This window comes from Saccostrea cucullata, unplaced genomic scaffold (genome assembly GCF_032062105.1).
Source record: "Saccostrea cucullata isolate Sc308-1 unplaced genomic scaffold, CSIRO_AGI_Scuc_v1 ctg629, whole genome shotgun sequence".
Classification (NCBI taxonomy): Eukaryota; Metazoa; Mollusca; class Bivalvia; order Ostreida; family Ostreidae; genus Saccostrea; species Saccostrea cuccullata.
In genome coordinates, this window is record NW_026923658.1 from 108151 (window position 1) to 125412 (window position 17262).

General features: G+C 33.9%; 1 protein-coding gene across 2 annotated transcripts in view; it reads left to right on the plus strand.

Moving 5' to 3' along the window:
* Positions 1 to 17262, plus strand: part of LOC134264599 (uncharacterized) — an 89799-nt gene that overhangs the window by 450 nt on the left and 72087 nt on the right. Inside the window, exons 2-3 of one of the 2 annotated variants that reach the window (XM_062746882.1) lie at positions 83 to 265; positions 9246 to 9428. In XM_062746882.1, coding sequence (XP_062602866.1) covers positions 83 to 265; positions 9246 to 9428 — 366 coding nt within the window. The remainder of the gene's footprint in view (positions 1 to 82; positions 266 to 9245; positions 9429 to 17262) is intronic. The other variant, XM_062746883.1, reaches the window with a different exon arrangement.

A 17262-nucleotide genomic window follows, 5' to 3' on the forward strand; every position in this document is an offset into this window, starting at 1 on the left:
TATATATAGATGACTGTGTAAGGCCCTCAAGCCTCTTGCTTATTAGAACGGCATTTTACTAATTTGCAAAACCTCATTGTAGCTCATGAAGAAATGGCAAGAAAAGATGAGAATGTAGTCCCAACACAACCAGAAAGAAAACCTAAATCTGAACCTTCCCGAACTTCATCTGGCAGGAAGCTTCCTGCTCCAGACATTCCAACTAAGCAGGCATCTTCTGAGGGAGAGAATGTAACCCCTGAAAGAGACTCTGGGATACAAAAAGGTAATGTGTGAGATACTAGCAGCGTTAAAACTGGTGAATCCAGATTTGTTGTTCACTAAACTTGTTGCTTTTTTTAAGCCCAGCCGTGAATATGCCTGAGGCTTATTAGCTCACCTGAGCCAAAGGCTCAAGTGAACTATTCTGTTCAAAATTTGTCCGTTTTCTGTTGTCATTCTCGTTGCTGTTGGCGTCATAAACTTTTCACATTTTCATCTTCTTCTCAAGAACCACTAGGCCAAATTCAATCAAACTTGCCACAAAGTATCCTTGGGTGAAGGGGATTCAAGTTTATTAAAATGAAGGACCAAGCCCTTTTCCAAGGGGAGATAAATATGAATTTATAAAAAAATAATGGCATGTTTTAAAAATCTTCTTCTCCAGAACCACTGAGCCAAGAAAGATGAAACTCATGTGGAAGCATCCTCTGGTAGTGTAGATTCAAGTTTTGTTCAAAACATGACCCCGGGGATAGGATGGGGCCACAATGGGGGGTCAAAGTTCAACATAGGAATACATAGGGAATATCTTTAAAAATCTTCTTCTTAAGAACCTCTGAGCCAAGAAAGATGAAACTCATGTGGTGTAGATTCAGGTTTGTTCAAATCATGACTCCACCTAAACCCACTTTAATATTTAGTTTTTTCAATACTTAACTGATTTTTGCTTGTTAATTTTACATAGCCAGGGCTCAGGTGAGCGATGTGACCCTTGGGCCTTTGTAGAGTTTGTTATGTCTATCTTCCATTTAACTTGTCTGCACCATACCAGTTAAAATATGAAGCCTGCTATTTTAAGAACACATAGAGTATTTGTGGACGCAGTTTACTCAGCAACCTCTCATCACTTATGCTTGAAATATGAATGCAATCTTCTCTGAAGCCTGGGATTCATTTCCTATGTCAACTTCCTGTTCATCAGTTTGTCTCGTTGCATTTGCTTGACATTTTAGTACACTATACAATTATTCACTTTTGATGAGGTCTACTCTTGACTATACAGACCTGGTCAGGTATTGGTTGACCGAGGCCGAAGACCGATTTCAAAAGTCAATAACCGTTTTATTAAATGATGAGGAATTTTACAACACTGCTGACTCTGTCATTCTTGTCTCCATCAAATATAAACAACCATAATGTAAAGCGTAATTACAATTTTTACATGTTGATATACTTCAACAGCTAAACAAATATTAGTTAAAAAGTTAAAAACAATATTAATAAACAACTAGGAGACTTATTGTTCACAGAACAATAAGAGGTCTTTCCACCTTCTTTGAATTTCAATTTTGTTGTTTGTTGACCTTGACCTTTGACCTTGAGAAAATTTTTCAAGGTCAAAGGTCAAGGGTCATATTGCAATTAACCCCATGCTTCTACCATTTATAGTTTTCAAGATATAAGGGCAATAACTCATATAGGGGTCATCTGATTCTTTTTCACTTATACAGTGAAGTTAGGCCTAAAGACCCTTAAGACATTAGTGAAGGTTTGGTGTCTCTAGGGTCTACAGTTTCGGAGGAGTAGCGATAACAAGGTTTTTCTCACAAGGGGCAATAACTTTTTAAAGGTTTAATCTTAGGGGACAAAAATAAAATCGTGGAAACAGTTTAAAGAGTACATATTAATGATGCATAGCATTAAATATATGTTGAAAGACAAAAGAGATACAACAAGAGCTAATTTTCTCATTTTTGGAATGACCTTGACCTTTGACCTTTGCATGAATTTTAAGGTCAAAGGTCAATGAATCTCATGCAGTTGGTCCCATGTTTCTACGACTTCTTGTTTTGAAAATTTTTATTTATTTGTAAAATTCAAAAAGTTTCAGGGGCAATAACTCATTGAAGGGGTCACCAAATGCTTTCTCAATGAATAGAGTGAAGAGTCCCCTTAATTAGTCGAAGACATTGGTGAAGGTTTCATACCTCTATGGTTTACAGTTTCTGAGAAGTAGCGATAACAAACATTTCTGGTGACAGGGGCAATAACTTCGAAAGGGGTCAAGATTCATTTATGCAGGGTGAACTGCAATAATCTTTTACGGAGTACATTCTTATGGACTATAAATCTTTTCGATAAATCTTCAAACAAAAAAACATGCGGCGGAAAAATAATAAATGAGAAGAATAACTAGGAGACTTATTGTTCACAGAACAATAAGAGGTCTTTCCACCTTCTTTGAATTTTAAATTTATTTTATACCTGACTCCAAAAAATTTAATTCCATGAAAAAGAAACCAGAACTCTTTTAAAGTATAAAAAAAGTTAAAATTCAATAAAAAAAAAAGAATGACCTTGACCTTTGACCTTGAAAAAATATTCAAGGTCAAAGGTCAAGGGTCACAATGCAGTTGCCCCCATGCTTCTATGACTTATAGTTTTCAAGTTATAAGATTTAATAGTAAGTACAAAGAACTTAAAGGGCAATAACTCATATAAGGGGTCATCAGATTCTTTCGCCTTTATACAGTGAAGTTAGGCCTAAAGACCCTTAACACATTAGTGAAGGTTTGGTGTCTCTACAGTCTACGGTTTTGGAGGAGTAGTGATAACAAGGTTTTTCGCACAAGGGGCAATAACTTTTAAAAGGGTTAATATTAGGGGACAAGACTGAAATCTTTGACACAGTTTTAAAAGTACATATTAATGATGCATAGACATTAAGTATATGTTAAAAGACAAAAGAGATATAAAAATAGTTAAATTTCTCAGTTTTGGAATGACCTTGACCTTTGACCTTTATATGAATTTTAAGGTCAAAGGTCATTAGATCTTATGCAGTTGGTTCCATGTCTCTACGACTTGTCGTTTTGAAAAATTTTAATTATTTGTAAAATTCAAAAAGATTCAGGGGCAATAACTCATTGAAGGGGTCACCGAATGCTTTTGCAATGTATCAATGAAGTGTCTACTAAATTAGTCAAAGACATTAGTGAAGGTTTCATTTCTCTACGGTTTACGGTTTCAAAGGAGTAGCGATAACAAGCTTTTTTGCGAAAGGGGTAATAACTCCGAAAGAGGTTGTAGTTCTTATACGCAGGGTCAACTGCGAAAATCTTTTACAAAGTACATTCTTATGAATAAAAAATCTTTTCGATAAATCTTGAAACAAAAAATCACACGGCGGAAAAATAATAAAAAACTAGGAGACTTATTGTTCACAGAACAATAAGAGGTCTTTCCACCTTTTTAAATTTCTTATAGTTTTATATTTTACTCTCAAATTTAATTTTAAGGGAAATGGCTTAAAAAAAGAAAATAAAATTTTTTTTAAAAATTGAAATGACCTTGACCTTTGACCTTGATCAGATCTTCAAGGTCAAAGGTCAAGGATCACATTGCAATTGACCCCATGCCTCTTCGACTTTTAATTCTATAGTTATAAGATTAAATATTAAGTGCAAAGAAGTTAAAGGGCAATAACTCATATAAGGGGTCATTAAGATTAGATCCTTTAGTACTTATACAATGTGCCTAAAGACCCTTGAGGTATTAGTGAAGGTTTCATGCCTCTACGGTCTACGGTTTTGAAGTAGTAGCAATATAAATGTTTTTCGCATAAGGGGCAATAACTTTTGATAGGGTCAATCTAGGGGAACAAGAATAAAATCTTTGAAATAGTTTTAAGGATTTCCATCCCTAATGGGACCTAATTCCCTACCCTTTAATGTCCGTCAAGTAGATAATACACTGATATAATATTAAAGCATTTTATAGTGGAAAAGGATTGCCTGCGAGAAAGTTTTTAATGTGTCATTAATTAAGCAGTAGTTAATTAACAAAGATTGCATTGAAGTCTATTGGGATAAACATTTTTTCAAAATAAAAATTCAAATAATTTGAATATCAATAAATCCTGCGGTGGAAAGATGCATTGAAACATTACAAATAGAATGGCAATTGAAAACAATTTTTTTACCGGCTAAATTTTTTTAAATTGATTTTTTTATTAATTAAAAAAAGGGGAGATAACTCTCACCAAAACTCAAGGTCATAAATTAGGACACATCCTACTATACATACTAATAGTAATAAATGGGAAATATGTCTAAATAAACTGAGTATTCAATGCATACATATCAGTTATGTATTCAATTTCACTGAATTTAATCCCATTAGGGATTGAATACCTTAAGAGTACATATTAATGATGCAAAGACTGATTGCATATGTTAAAAGACAAAAAATATATAAAAAGAGCTTAATTTCTCATTTTTGGAATGACCTTGACCTTTGACCTTGACATAATTTTCAAGGTCAAAGGTCAAGGGTCACAAGGCAATTGACCCCATGCTTCTACCATTTATAGTTTTCAACATACAAGGTTCAAAATTAAGTATAAAGAAGTTAAAGGGCAATAACTCATATAAGGGGTCATCAAATTCTTTTGCACTTATACAGTGAAGTTAGGTCTAAAGACCCTTAAGACATTAGTGAAGGTTTGGTGTCTCTAGGGTCTACAGTTTCGGAGGAGTAGCGATAACAAGGTTTTTCGCACAAGGGGCAATAACTTTTAGAAGGTTCAATCTTAGGGGACAAGAATGAAATCTTTGAAACAGTTTTAAGAGTACATATTAATGATGCATAGACATAAAGTATATGTTGAAAGACAAAAAATATATAAAAAGAGCTAATTTTCTCATTTTTGGAATGACCTTGACCTTTGACCTTTACATGAATTTTAAGGTCAAAGGCCAAAGAATCTTATGCAGTTGGTCCCATGTCTCTACAACTTCTCGTTTCGAGAATTTATAATTATTCCTAAAATTCATAAAGTTTCAGGGGCAATAACTCATTGAAGGGTTAACGAATACTTTCGCAATGAATCATTGGAGTGTCTACTAAATTAGTCAAAGACAATAATGAAGGTTTCATTTCTCTACAGTTTATGGTTTCGGAGGAGTAGCGATAACAAGCTTTTTTGCGAAAGGGGTAATAACTCCGAAAGAGGTCGAAGTTCTTATACGCAGGGTCAACTGCGAAAATCTTTTACGAAGTGTATTCTAATGATATAAAAATCTTTTCGATAAATCTTTAAACAAAAAATCACACGGCGGAAAAATAATAAAGAATAAGGAAAAAAAGAAACAGAAGAATATCAATAGGTCTTTCCACAGAAAGGTGGAAAGACCTAATAAGGAAAAGAAGAAACAGAAGGAAATCAATAGGTCTTTCCACAGAAAGGTGGAAAGACCTAATAATAAACAGAACAATTTCAATAGGTCTTTCCACAGAAAGGTGGAAAGACCTAATAAATACTCAACCATTTACTTTCAAAAGTTCGCAATCTCCTTGGTACTGGCGTCTGACATGTTTACATTCACACCGACACATGCTTTGAAACACGCAATCTGATTGGTCGAAAAAGCTGTAAGCAAATCTATGGTTGGTCGAGAGGGAAAACCCGAATAAACCTCCCAGAACGTCATACGAGGTGAACTCACTCTGAGGTACATACCAGTAAATGGCGTCTAGACCAATCAGAGAGCACCAAAATTCCTTATCATTTAATAATCTTTGTTAAGGCATGCATTTGGTGGGAAACATTTATATGTTCACTTCTGATGTCAACTTCCTGTTTATCCCTATGTCTGTCCGTAGCATACATAACAATAGTTTTTGTTGCAGTTTTGTCAGTAAATACTCAATATAGATGCTTGAAATTTTATCACTTACTTTGTTGAGGCATGCTGGGCATTACTTTACTTTATATGAATGTGATGTCACTTTGCTATTTATCTGTGCATCTGCCTGTCACTGAACTTGTGTATATGTTAACATGATGTGTATATTGACATCAGAGTGGGTAGACTTCTTGTAGACTTCTTGTTTGACCATGACCTTTCTTTGGATTTTGCCCTCAATCTCCACAAGTTAGTGCTTTATCTATCATTTTATATAACATTTTTGAAGAAGTTTTCCCATTATATTACAAATATAATATTTTTAGCTCTACTGGTCAGAGACCAGAAGAGCTTATGCGATAGTAAGGTGTCCGTTGTCCGTCCTTCTGTCTGTCTGTCTGTCCGTCTGTCTGTAAACAATTTTCCAAAACGCTACTCCTCCTACAGTTTTCGTCTGATTTCAGTATAACTTGGCACACAAGTAAACAACACTAAGATACATAAAAAAGTGCATCTGTTTTTGATTTCAATGAATGGTGTTGCCATGGTTACTAAAAATAGAATTTTCTGTGAAATTCCTTTAAAACGCTACTCCTCCTACAGTTTTGGTCTGATTTCAATATTACTTGGCACACAAGTAGACTACACTAAGATACATAAAATAGTACATCGGTTATTGATTTCAATGAACAGTGTTGCCATGGTTACTAAAAATTGAATTTTCTGTGAAATTCCTTTAAAATGCTACTCCTCCTACAGTTTAGGTCTGATTTCGATATTACTTGGCACACAAGTAGACTACACTAAGATACATAAGATAGTACATCGGTTTTTGATTTCAATGAACGGTGTTGCCATGGTTACTAAAAATAGAATTTTCTGTGAAATTCCTTTAAAACGCTACTCCTCCTACATTTTAGGTCTTATTTCGATATAACTTGGCACACAAGTAGACTTCACTAAGATACATAAAATAGTGCATCAGTTTTTGATTTTGATGAATGATGTTGCCATGGTTACTAAAAATAGAATTCTCAGTGAAATTCCTTTAAAACGCTACTCCTCCTACATTTAAGGTCTGATTTCAATTTAACTTGCCACACAAGTAGACTACACTAAGATACATAAAATAGTGCATCGATTTTTGATTTTGATGAATGGTGTTGCCATGGTTACTAAAAATAGAATTTTCTGTGAAATTCCTTTAAAACGCTATTCCTCCTAAAGTTTTGATTTGATTTCAATATTACTTGGCACACAAGTAGAATACACTAAGATACATAAAATAGTGCATTGGTTTTTGATTTCAATGAACGGTGTTGCCATGGTTACTAAAAATAGAATTTTCTGTGAAATTCCTTAAAAACGCCAGATATCCTACAGTTTTGGTCTGATTTCAATATTACTTGGCACACAAGTAGACTACACCAAGATACATAAAATAGTGCATCGATTTTTGATTTCGATGAACAGTGTTGCCATGGTAACTAAAAATATAATTTTCTGTGAAATTCCTTTAAAATGCCAGATATCCTACAGTTTTGGTCTGATTTCAATATTACTTGGCACACAAGTAGACTACACCAAGATACATAAAATAGTGCATCGATTTTTGATTTCGATGAACAGTGTTGCCATGGTAACTAAAAATATAATTTTCTGTGAAATTCCTTTAAAACGCTACTCCTCCTACATTTTAGGTCTGATTTCAATATAACTTGGCACACAAGTAGACTACACTAAGATACATAAGATAGTGCATCGAATTTTGATTTCGATGAACGGTGTTGCCATGGTTACTAAAAATAGAATTTTCTGTGAAATTCCTTAAAAACGCCAGATATCCTACAGTTTTGGTCTGATTTCAATATTACTTGGCACACAAGTAGACTACACCAAGATACATAAAATAGTGCATCGATTTTTGATTTCGATGAACAGTGTTGCCATGGTAACTAAAAATATAATTTTCTGTGAAATTCCTTTAAAACGCTACTCCTCCTACATTTTAGGTCTGATTTCAATATAACTTGGCACACAAGTAGACTACACTAAGATACATAAAATAGTGCATTGGTTTTTGATTTGGATGAACGGTGTTGCCATGTATACTAAAAATAGAATTTTCTTTGAAATTCTTTAAAACACTACTCCTCCTACAGTTTTGATTTGATTTTAATATTATTAGGCACACAAGTAGACTACACTAAGATACATAAAATAATGCATTGGATTTTAATTTCGATGAACGATGTTGTCATGGTTACTCAAAATCGAATTTTCTTTTAAATTCCTTAAAAAACGCTAGTCATCCTACAGTTTTGGTCTGATGGCAATGGCTTCTTTTCTCATCCTTTGTTATAAGTACAAACCAGTAGAGCTACAGTCTCAACAGAGACTTCTGGTTATCCATATGCCCTGAAAAACTGCCGAATCACGCCGGATACAGTTATGTTCCACCGGAAACAGTTATGTTGCCCTACCGAACACAGTTATGTTCCTTCGCGTGCAATCATGCTGCATACCGTATAAGTGGAATTTTTAGCGAGACGCAAATTTAGCGATTTGTCCTTAAAAATTGGTAATTTATTTTTAGCGAGATGTTATTTTTGCAATTTTAAATTGCACATTAAAGAAGCTATAACAAATAAAATGCAATAAATTTTAGCGATATTCAATTTTAGCGATCTCGGCGACCTCGCTAATAATGCCAAAATTAAATCCTCGCTAAAATTTCCACTTATACGGTATTAATTGTTTCGGGTTCGAAATTCACAGAGGCAATTGCTAAGCAAACGTAAACAGCTCCGCGAAAGGTAAAATGTTGAAACAACGTCTGCGATTTGTTTATTTGAATTCAGAGGAATTAGATAATTTAATTGAGGAGAAAAATTCTTTATATACAACAAAGGTTATCAACACAAGTGTCAGCATACTGAAAACATTCTGCCATGAAACAGGATGGGATATTTTGGAATTATACTCAATGTACATATGTGAGCATAGTGTTCAATAAATATGTTCGATGATCAATTTGGGTTCAATGCTTAAACATGTTATATACCATAAATTACATGGCTTAATTCTCGGGCAGCAATACCAGAATATTTGCCCCTCGGTGACAGGAAAGCCCTGGAGTGTTATGTCGCCCAGTGCCGCAGGCAGAGGGCAACATAACACTCCAGGGCTTTCCTGTCACCGAGGGGCAAATATTCTGGTATGCTGCCCTCGAAGCCATGTAATATATGTATAATATTTTATTTTGATTTATACTTATTTGAACCCTTTATAGTTTACTATCAGGCCTCTTGCTTATCAGAATGCCATAAGTTACTAATTTGCAGAACCTCTTTGTAGATAATGAAGAAATGGCAAGAAAAGATGAGAATGTAGCCCCAACACAACCAGCAAAAAAACCTAAATCTGAACCTTCCCGAACTTCATCTGGCAGGAAGCTTCCTGCTCCAGACATTCCAACTAAGCAGGCATCTTCTGAGGGAGAGAATGTAACCCCTGAAGGAGACTCTGGGATACAAAAAGGTAATGTGTGAGGTACTAGCAGCGTTAAAACTGGTGAATCCAGATTTGTTGTTCACCAAACTTATTGCATTTTTACCTCACCTGAGCCAAAGACTCGAGTAAGCTTTTTTGATCAAAATTTGTCTGTTGTCTGTCGTTGTCGTTAACTTTTCACATTTTCGACTTCATCTCAGGAACCATTCAGCCAATTTCAACCAAACTTGGCACAAAGTATTCTTAGTTTAAGGGAATTGAAGTTTTTTTTCAAAATAAGGATCACCCTTATTTAAGTGGAGATAATTGAGAAAAAGTGAAAATATGATTGTATGTTTTAAAAATCTTCTTTTCAAGAACCACTGTGCCAGGAAAGATGAAACTTAAATGGATGCATCTTCAGGTAGTGTAGATTCAAGTTTTTTCAAATCTTGACCCCATGGCACATGATCAAATCTTCCATAAAGCTTTGGGCTTTATAGGATTTGATAACATGACCAACCCGTTTTACATCCCAATAAAACTCAAAAAATGATTCCTCATTTCTTAAGAGTCATAATGCAACAATACTGGTAAAGAAGAAAGTACGGTATGAGCAAAAAATCCGCCCAGACCCAAATTTTTATTAAATTGTTCTTGAAACATATCTAGGTTAAACACTTCCTAAGTCATTTTAATTTTTGCTTTTATCTCAAACCATTTCTCCGAGAGAGCTCTTTAAATATAGGTAGTTTTCGTAAGAAAATAATGCAATGACGTTATGACGTCAACTTGACGTTTTCGGATTTTAAGTGTTTTATTCCCGATACAGAGTAAAAGAAGAATAAATTTTGAACTGAAAAAAGTTCTTGCTTACTCTTCTGTTTCCTTTTTGAGCTATTCTTTAAATGTGGAGAGAGAGTTTAAATTTCGCTGAATTTAAAAAATATTGGACTTTACTGGAAATTTCGTTGGTCATTGATTTTGCTAGTTTTTCGGAGAAAACGATTCATCAAGAAAGTCAAAGGAACATGATATTTAGCTTGAAGTCCATTATTCCAATTTTTTGATCACGATTAAATCTTAAAATTTTGAATTAACGATATCTTTCTTTTATTCAATTTGTGTGTGTGTGTCTATACAGTGAAAGTTTGTAAATAGAAAATAAACACGAGGGCATATATTATACATGTATGAATTAACTGCATACGATATTGTTGTGCATTAATATGATGGTTTTTATGATAAAGACGGCTATCTTAATTTAAAGTTTGTTGATACCATGTATACAAATTAACAAAACACAATTTTCAGTTTCGGCCTTTACTTTTTGAGAATACATTATGCATACGTGAACATATTTTTTTTCAACTTTAATAACAAAACAAAAAAAAAGAACATCAGGATATGAAAAACATTCAAAGGAGCTACGATTCTTTTTTGGTAGTAATTAGCATTGAAAATTTCCCTTCTGACAAGTCGCTTGAAATCATTAATCGACATTTACGATACGATTTTCAGCATTTTTGAATCATGGCAAGTAGCCCCCTACCCGAAACCGACCTCCCCTTTTCTTGGATCACATGTGATGCACATTCTTGAATTGCAGACTGATCTGCCATTATGTTTACTAAATGCAAATATATCTAACCTTGGTATCTTTAACGACTTGCGTTCAATGTCTATTTCAGATCTTTATTATGCTCCGAAATTCTTATAGTTGCTTTACACCTTGCGACTCAATCTCTCACCAGAAGGCGTTTTTACGCTCCGCTCCAGTGTAAGCGGAGCGCGCCCTCTGGTGAGAGATTGCTTGCAACTATCAGAATTTCGGGTGTTGCTAAAACGCAGAACGGAAAAATTAAAGTATAATATGATATATTCGTTAATCATACATCCCTCATAACATGTACATGCGATGGTCAATGAAATAATCCTGTGTTATACATGTACTAACTAGTATCCATCTGTCAAATGTTTTGTTCGAATCATTTTTTAAGAATGTTCATTTATAAACAAAAAAATCTAAATTGTTTTGAAATAGGCGGAAGGAAAAAAAACTACTGGTGTGTATAAATACGTGTATCGGTATAGACAAAAACTTAAAGAACTAGTTTTGACATATGCATTATGAATGCATATGCGAATCCGGGAATCTTGAAAAGGGAGGGGGCAGTTTGGGGTCAGAGTGCCCTCAGTCACACAAATATATTGGTCACATAAAGGACAGGGTTGGTCTTGCTCCCCGCTAAATCCATGAGTGGTATATGATATGCATATTGAGAAATTCATATATATAATATAGCTGCATCATAAGAAAACATATCTTGCAAAGGAATTTAATACTAAGCATGATTAATTTTTTTCTTAAATTGCAAGGTATCAGAACTAAGCGGAAAAACAATCTCTAAATGTTTTACGAAGTCATTCACTCCCCCCCCCCCCCCCCCCTACACACACATACACATTAAACTTCATCCATCGTAAGAACGATATATTAGTTTAACAACAATTTAGATTTACAACTCCATCTACAGTATGTATCCAGGATTTTAATTTTATTGATAGGAAGCGACTCTATTTAGTATAAAAATTGAACTACCAGTTTTACAATCGAGGTGTTTATCCGGGGTGCTCTAATAGTAATTTTATTATAGAAGATATTTTCATACATTTTATTTTTCTTACCAATTACCATGATTCATTAAGATAACAAATATTGCCCCCCCCCCCAATGTTTTTCAGACATACACTGTAATTCACATAAACTTTATACTGTAGAAATGATCATTGAAACCTTCAACATTTTCCGTCTGTTGACAAACTTAAAATGGTTAAATAAACTTGTATTCATTAAGGAGGAATTAAAAATGCATAAAATATATGGTTTCTGAGAATTTTATATATTGTAAATGATATAATCTAAAGTAATATTTTCAGCTTTCAGTTCTGCGTTTTAGCAACACCCCAGAGTTTCGGAGCGAAAAAGAAATCTGATTTTAACCAGAATTGCTCTTCATGGCAAATGGTGGCGTCTTCATATGAGTGAAAATCGAGAGATGTATAACATCAATATATTATTATTAATAATATTCCATTGACATAATAATGCGTTAAAATTTCAATGCGGGATTAAATTCTTTCAGATTTATACAGCCACGTACATGTAGCAATGGGGGGGCTTTTATTTCCAAACTTTAATTTTTACTATTGAATTTGTGTATTGAAAAGCTGGTCGGCCCCAAGCTTTTACTATGGTAATGCGATGTAAGGGAAATGTGGTATTGTATGCTAAAATTAGTACTGAAGGAACTCGGCACCTGAAAAAATTTGCCGCTACCCCCACCCCCCACAAAAGAGGAATTTCGAGTTTTGGAAATGCCTATGTTTTTGGCTCGTCAACTTTTCCAGTTGAGTAAAAAAATTCTCTGGCTGGGGCAGCCAGTTTTTTACTCAACTGGAAATAAAAGCCCCCCCCCCCCCCCCCCCGTTTTCAAAAACGATGCTACGTGCCTGTTATATGTACATGTAACACTTTTTTAAATCTCTTTTTGTATATTTCTGAACAAAAATAGAGCATGAGATTAAATATTGATCAACGTTTTCAGAGTATCTGTTTTTTTTTTAATATTAACCATCTGACTGTGGGAAGGATATATTTTAAAATTCATCCGTAACGTATATACATGTGTGTTTATATAAGAATGCAACAATATATGGCCTCAGAATATTGATTAACTTGAACAGATTTTGCAAAGAATTTTATATTATAAGTGTTTTGAATAAAAAATAAATAAATCATAAGAAAATCAAACGGGATCTATTGTGACGTCATATTTGTCATTATTACGTAATTTGTTCACATCTGTTGACGGTTGCTACATGTATATGAACTTTCTTAGTTTCTTTTTAAATAAAATTATACCTTTGGCATAAAATACAAACCCGTTTTCTTCTTCTGTGCTTAAAAGATTAATCAATTGATTATTCTTTTAATTTAGCGTTTTCATTGGTTAATTCTTTATCCTTTTTGGAAATATTTGTCCGATGCAGGACCCATCGTCATCTGTCTTTTGTATTTTCAAAGGAGTTTTCCACTTAAGTATAGCAGCGTGGTCCCTTTTTTGCCCTTATTTTACAGAATATACATGAGGATACGGTATTATTTTTAGTTTCATTGTGTATAACAAAGTATTTCTAATTAACATTTTGTACAATCATTATTAATAACTTGGAATATAAAGAAATACAAGCCGATTTTCAAACCTACTGAACACACAAATTCCGGAACATTTTCTTTCGAACAGAGTACGGTTCCTCTATTACATACAAATGGGCGGAGACATTTAAATTAGGTATTATATAAAGGAAAACACCGATGAATTGTAGCGTGAGATAAGAAATAATAAACAATATACGATGGGTAATAATAATCTTCAATACGTTTGAATTTTATTTTGTATCAATCGTATTCTTCTGAACTTAGGGTGGGTAGCAGTCTTTTTTAGTTCTTGAGGTATTTTTGTCGGGGTTTTGAAAAGCCCCCTAATCACAATAATTTTTTTAAATCTATCATTGTTGAATAAAATGTCAAGATATTTTACTCACTACAATAATTTTCTTTTATGTGATTGTTTGAAAAGCACAAGCGATTGCATAATAATGAACGGTAAATACACACAGACATACACTCCCATTCAGGGGGGAGGCTTAGAAAAGAAAACAAGAAACATGAATTTGATAAAGCAAAAGAAAAAGATCGAGGAAATTCTTCTCCAAACTTGAAAACGATTAATGTAGAATTAGGTGTTTAAAAAAACTCATTTTTTATTTGAAAAATTAAACATTAACATTAATGTGTGTTTATTCATATTGTAACAGCGTAAAGGCGTATGAAAGTTTGTTATTATTTTTTGGGGGGGGGGGGTGAAGAACTCAAGATTTATCCCTGAAAAGAATGGGTCACCCCTTCCCCAGATACTACCTGCCTGACATGTATATATATTTCTTAACTTCGCTGTAAATTCTGCAATATTCCGATTTACTTATCGATTATAAATACATTTTGAGTTTTTCCGAGTTTATATAAAATTTTATATGCATGCAGCTAGCATCCAAAAACGTGACAAGAGTATGAAGTTGCTTTGAATATTGAAGTGGTCAGTATGTGAGTGCATTTGTTGAGACTGATTAAATGTGAAGAAATTATTACGTCTTTGGTATTTTCTGCTTTTCTTTTTCGCAAGAAATTGATTTAATATGTATTTATATACATCTACACGTGTGCTTTTCGCAATGAACAGGAATATTGCGATTACGTGCATGAGAATTAAAAAAATGTCCCGGAAAATCGTCAAAGTTTAACATAAGTGATATTCATCGAAGTCTATAGAGAGCTTTTTTATTTTATTTAAAAAAATGAAAGCTGGTGTCTGCACTTTTCAAATACGAGCTACATGTGTCGCTTCCTATAGAAAACACGCTTTCCAAAGGTATTCACCTGTGGCTGAATGGAATCACGTGACATATTATCTCTTCTCAGCAGGTCAACAAGAGGTTAATCCTATGTAAATGTACTCACCAAACAGATACAAAATCATGATACATTTAAGTAGAAGACATAGAGCGCAATGTTGTTCAACAAAGATATTTTTACACAATCTGTATAAATATAATATACACATTATATTTTGATGTCGACTTTGAACAAAGCTGCGCTCGATGTTTACGAAAGTCGTGCAGTGGGTACCTGTCACAAATTTCTTTTGATATTCATGAAAATCAAAGGACCCCACCTTCAAAACACAGCTTCGCTTGTTCTTTTTTGCAATTACTTGAAATTTTTAAACGTTGGAGCATATACTACAGACATAAGAGAACAATGTAATTTACTTTTTAAGCTTCTTAATGAAAGTTCAAAATTTGACAAGTAACCGGGGACCACAGATAATGGCTTATTGAGACTTCTTCTTTGTATGCTATTTTTCTTGACAAATAGACTAAAATGAAAAATAAATTATTGCCGATGCATGGATTATTTATTTATTAACATTTTGTATGAACTATGGTCATATAATTTCACATAGATAAAAATACACCTCTCAATGCACTTTCAATCTGCCACCAGAAATAGTACTGTAAAGTCAAAATAAACATACTGCACATTCCTCGATCAAAATCTTATACCTGTTTTCATCCGTCTTTCATCAAAATGTTTTGAAATATACGTGTTTTATTTTGCTCGAGGGGTGTGCACTACTTCAATTTTAGAAATATTTGTCGAAAATAGTGGAAAAACTAGCAATATCCGGAAAAAACGGATCTTGAAACGTGGTCTATAGGTCTAAATGACAGAGTGTGTAAATTTTGCTTCGCATATTCTAAAACTACCAATCTTCTAGTACATGCATATAGTTTTAAAATTTTGGCAAACCTGTATATCATATTACGGAAAAAAATGGACCTCCGTATAATAACTAACGTACTTAATTCTTTCACAACTTTTCAATTACCTATGAGGTCATACAAGCTTTCTGAAAATGGATTGTTGTAAAATCTGGGGGAGACTTGGACGTTACGTCAAGTTTGATATGTCACGTCATGTTATACAAGCATCTCACTCTTATTCCAATTCAAATACGTAAGTCTACAAAATGCTGTCCTTTCTCCAGTTTTTAGCTCACCTGAGCCAAAGGCTGAAGTGAGCTTTTCTGATCACATTTTGTCAGGCTTACCTCTGTCTAGCTGTCATTCTGTCCATCTGTCTGTCTGTAAACTTTTCACATTTTCAACTTCTTCTCAAGAACCCCTGGACCAATTTCAACAAAATTTGCCACAAAGCATTCTTGGGTAAAGGGGATTCAAGTTTGTTCAAATTATGACCCCCTGGGGTAGGGCCGGGCCACAATGGCCGACCAAATTTTTACGTAGAAATACATATGAAAATTCTTTAAAAATCTTCTTGTCAAGAATAACAAAGCCACAATTGATCATATTTATATGGAAGCATCCTCAGGTAGTGTAGATTTAAGTTTGTTCCAATCCTCACACCCAGGGGTAGGGTGGGACCACAATGGCCGACCAAAGTTTTACATAGAAATACATGTATATACAAAAATTCTTTAAAAATCTGCTTGTCAAGAATAACAAAGCCATAATTGATCATATTTATATGGAAGCATCCTCAGGTAGTGTAGATTCAAGTTTGTTCAAATCATGACCCCGGGGGCCGATCAATGACAATGGCCGATCAAAGTTTAACATAGAAATATACAGGAAAATTCATTAAAAGTCATCTCAAGATTAGCAAACCATGATTGGTAATGGGACTACTTTTGGATTTAAACTCTTCAATAATAAACCAATTTCTACTTTTTCCTTGCCACAGTGCTCAGGTGAACGATGTGGCCCATGGGCCTCTTGTTTCTAAAGAAAAACCTGCAAGTATCCTCTCGCACCAACTTATCTTCATTTTTCACTCATATTTCAAAATACTCCCAATCTTTTTATATGATGATCCAATTTCAGTAGCAATGTCAAGAACAGTACGTCAGCCGACAACGTCCATTACACGGACTTAATTTATCTAAGGGGATAAACACTTAAAATAGAGCCTCCAAAATGCGACCACACCTTTAATCAACGTCCATGGAAGTTCTAGTTTTCTTAAATTATATAGAATTATCCTGGGATTTTTACAAAACTTTTGTCTTGACCGAAATTTGACGTTGTCCAACAACTTAAAGGTGAACGATAAATCACCAACTTATATACTAAATATCCATTAAAATTAGTTAAACTCTAACACAAAGGTGTGTAAAAGATCAAACAATCGTAATAATGACATAATATTATGTACCACAAAGGGCGGTTTCATTCTCAT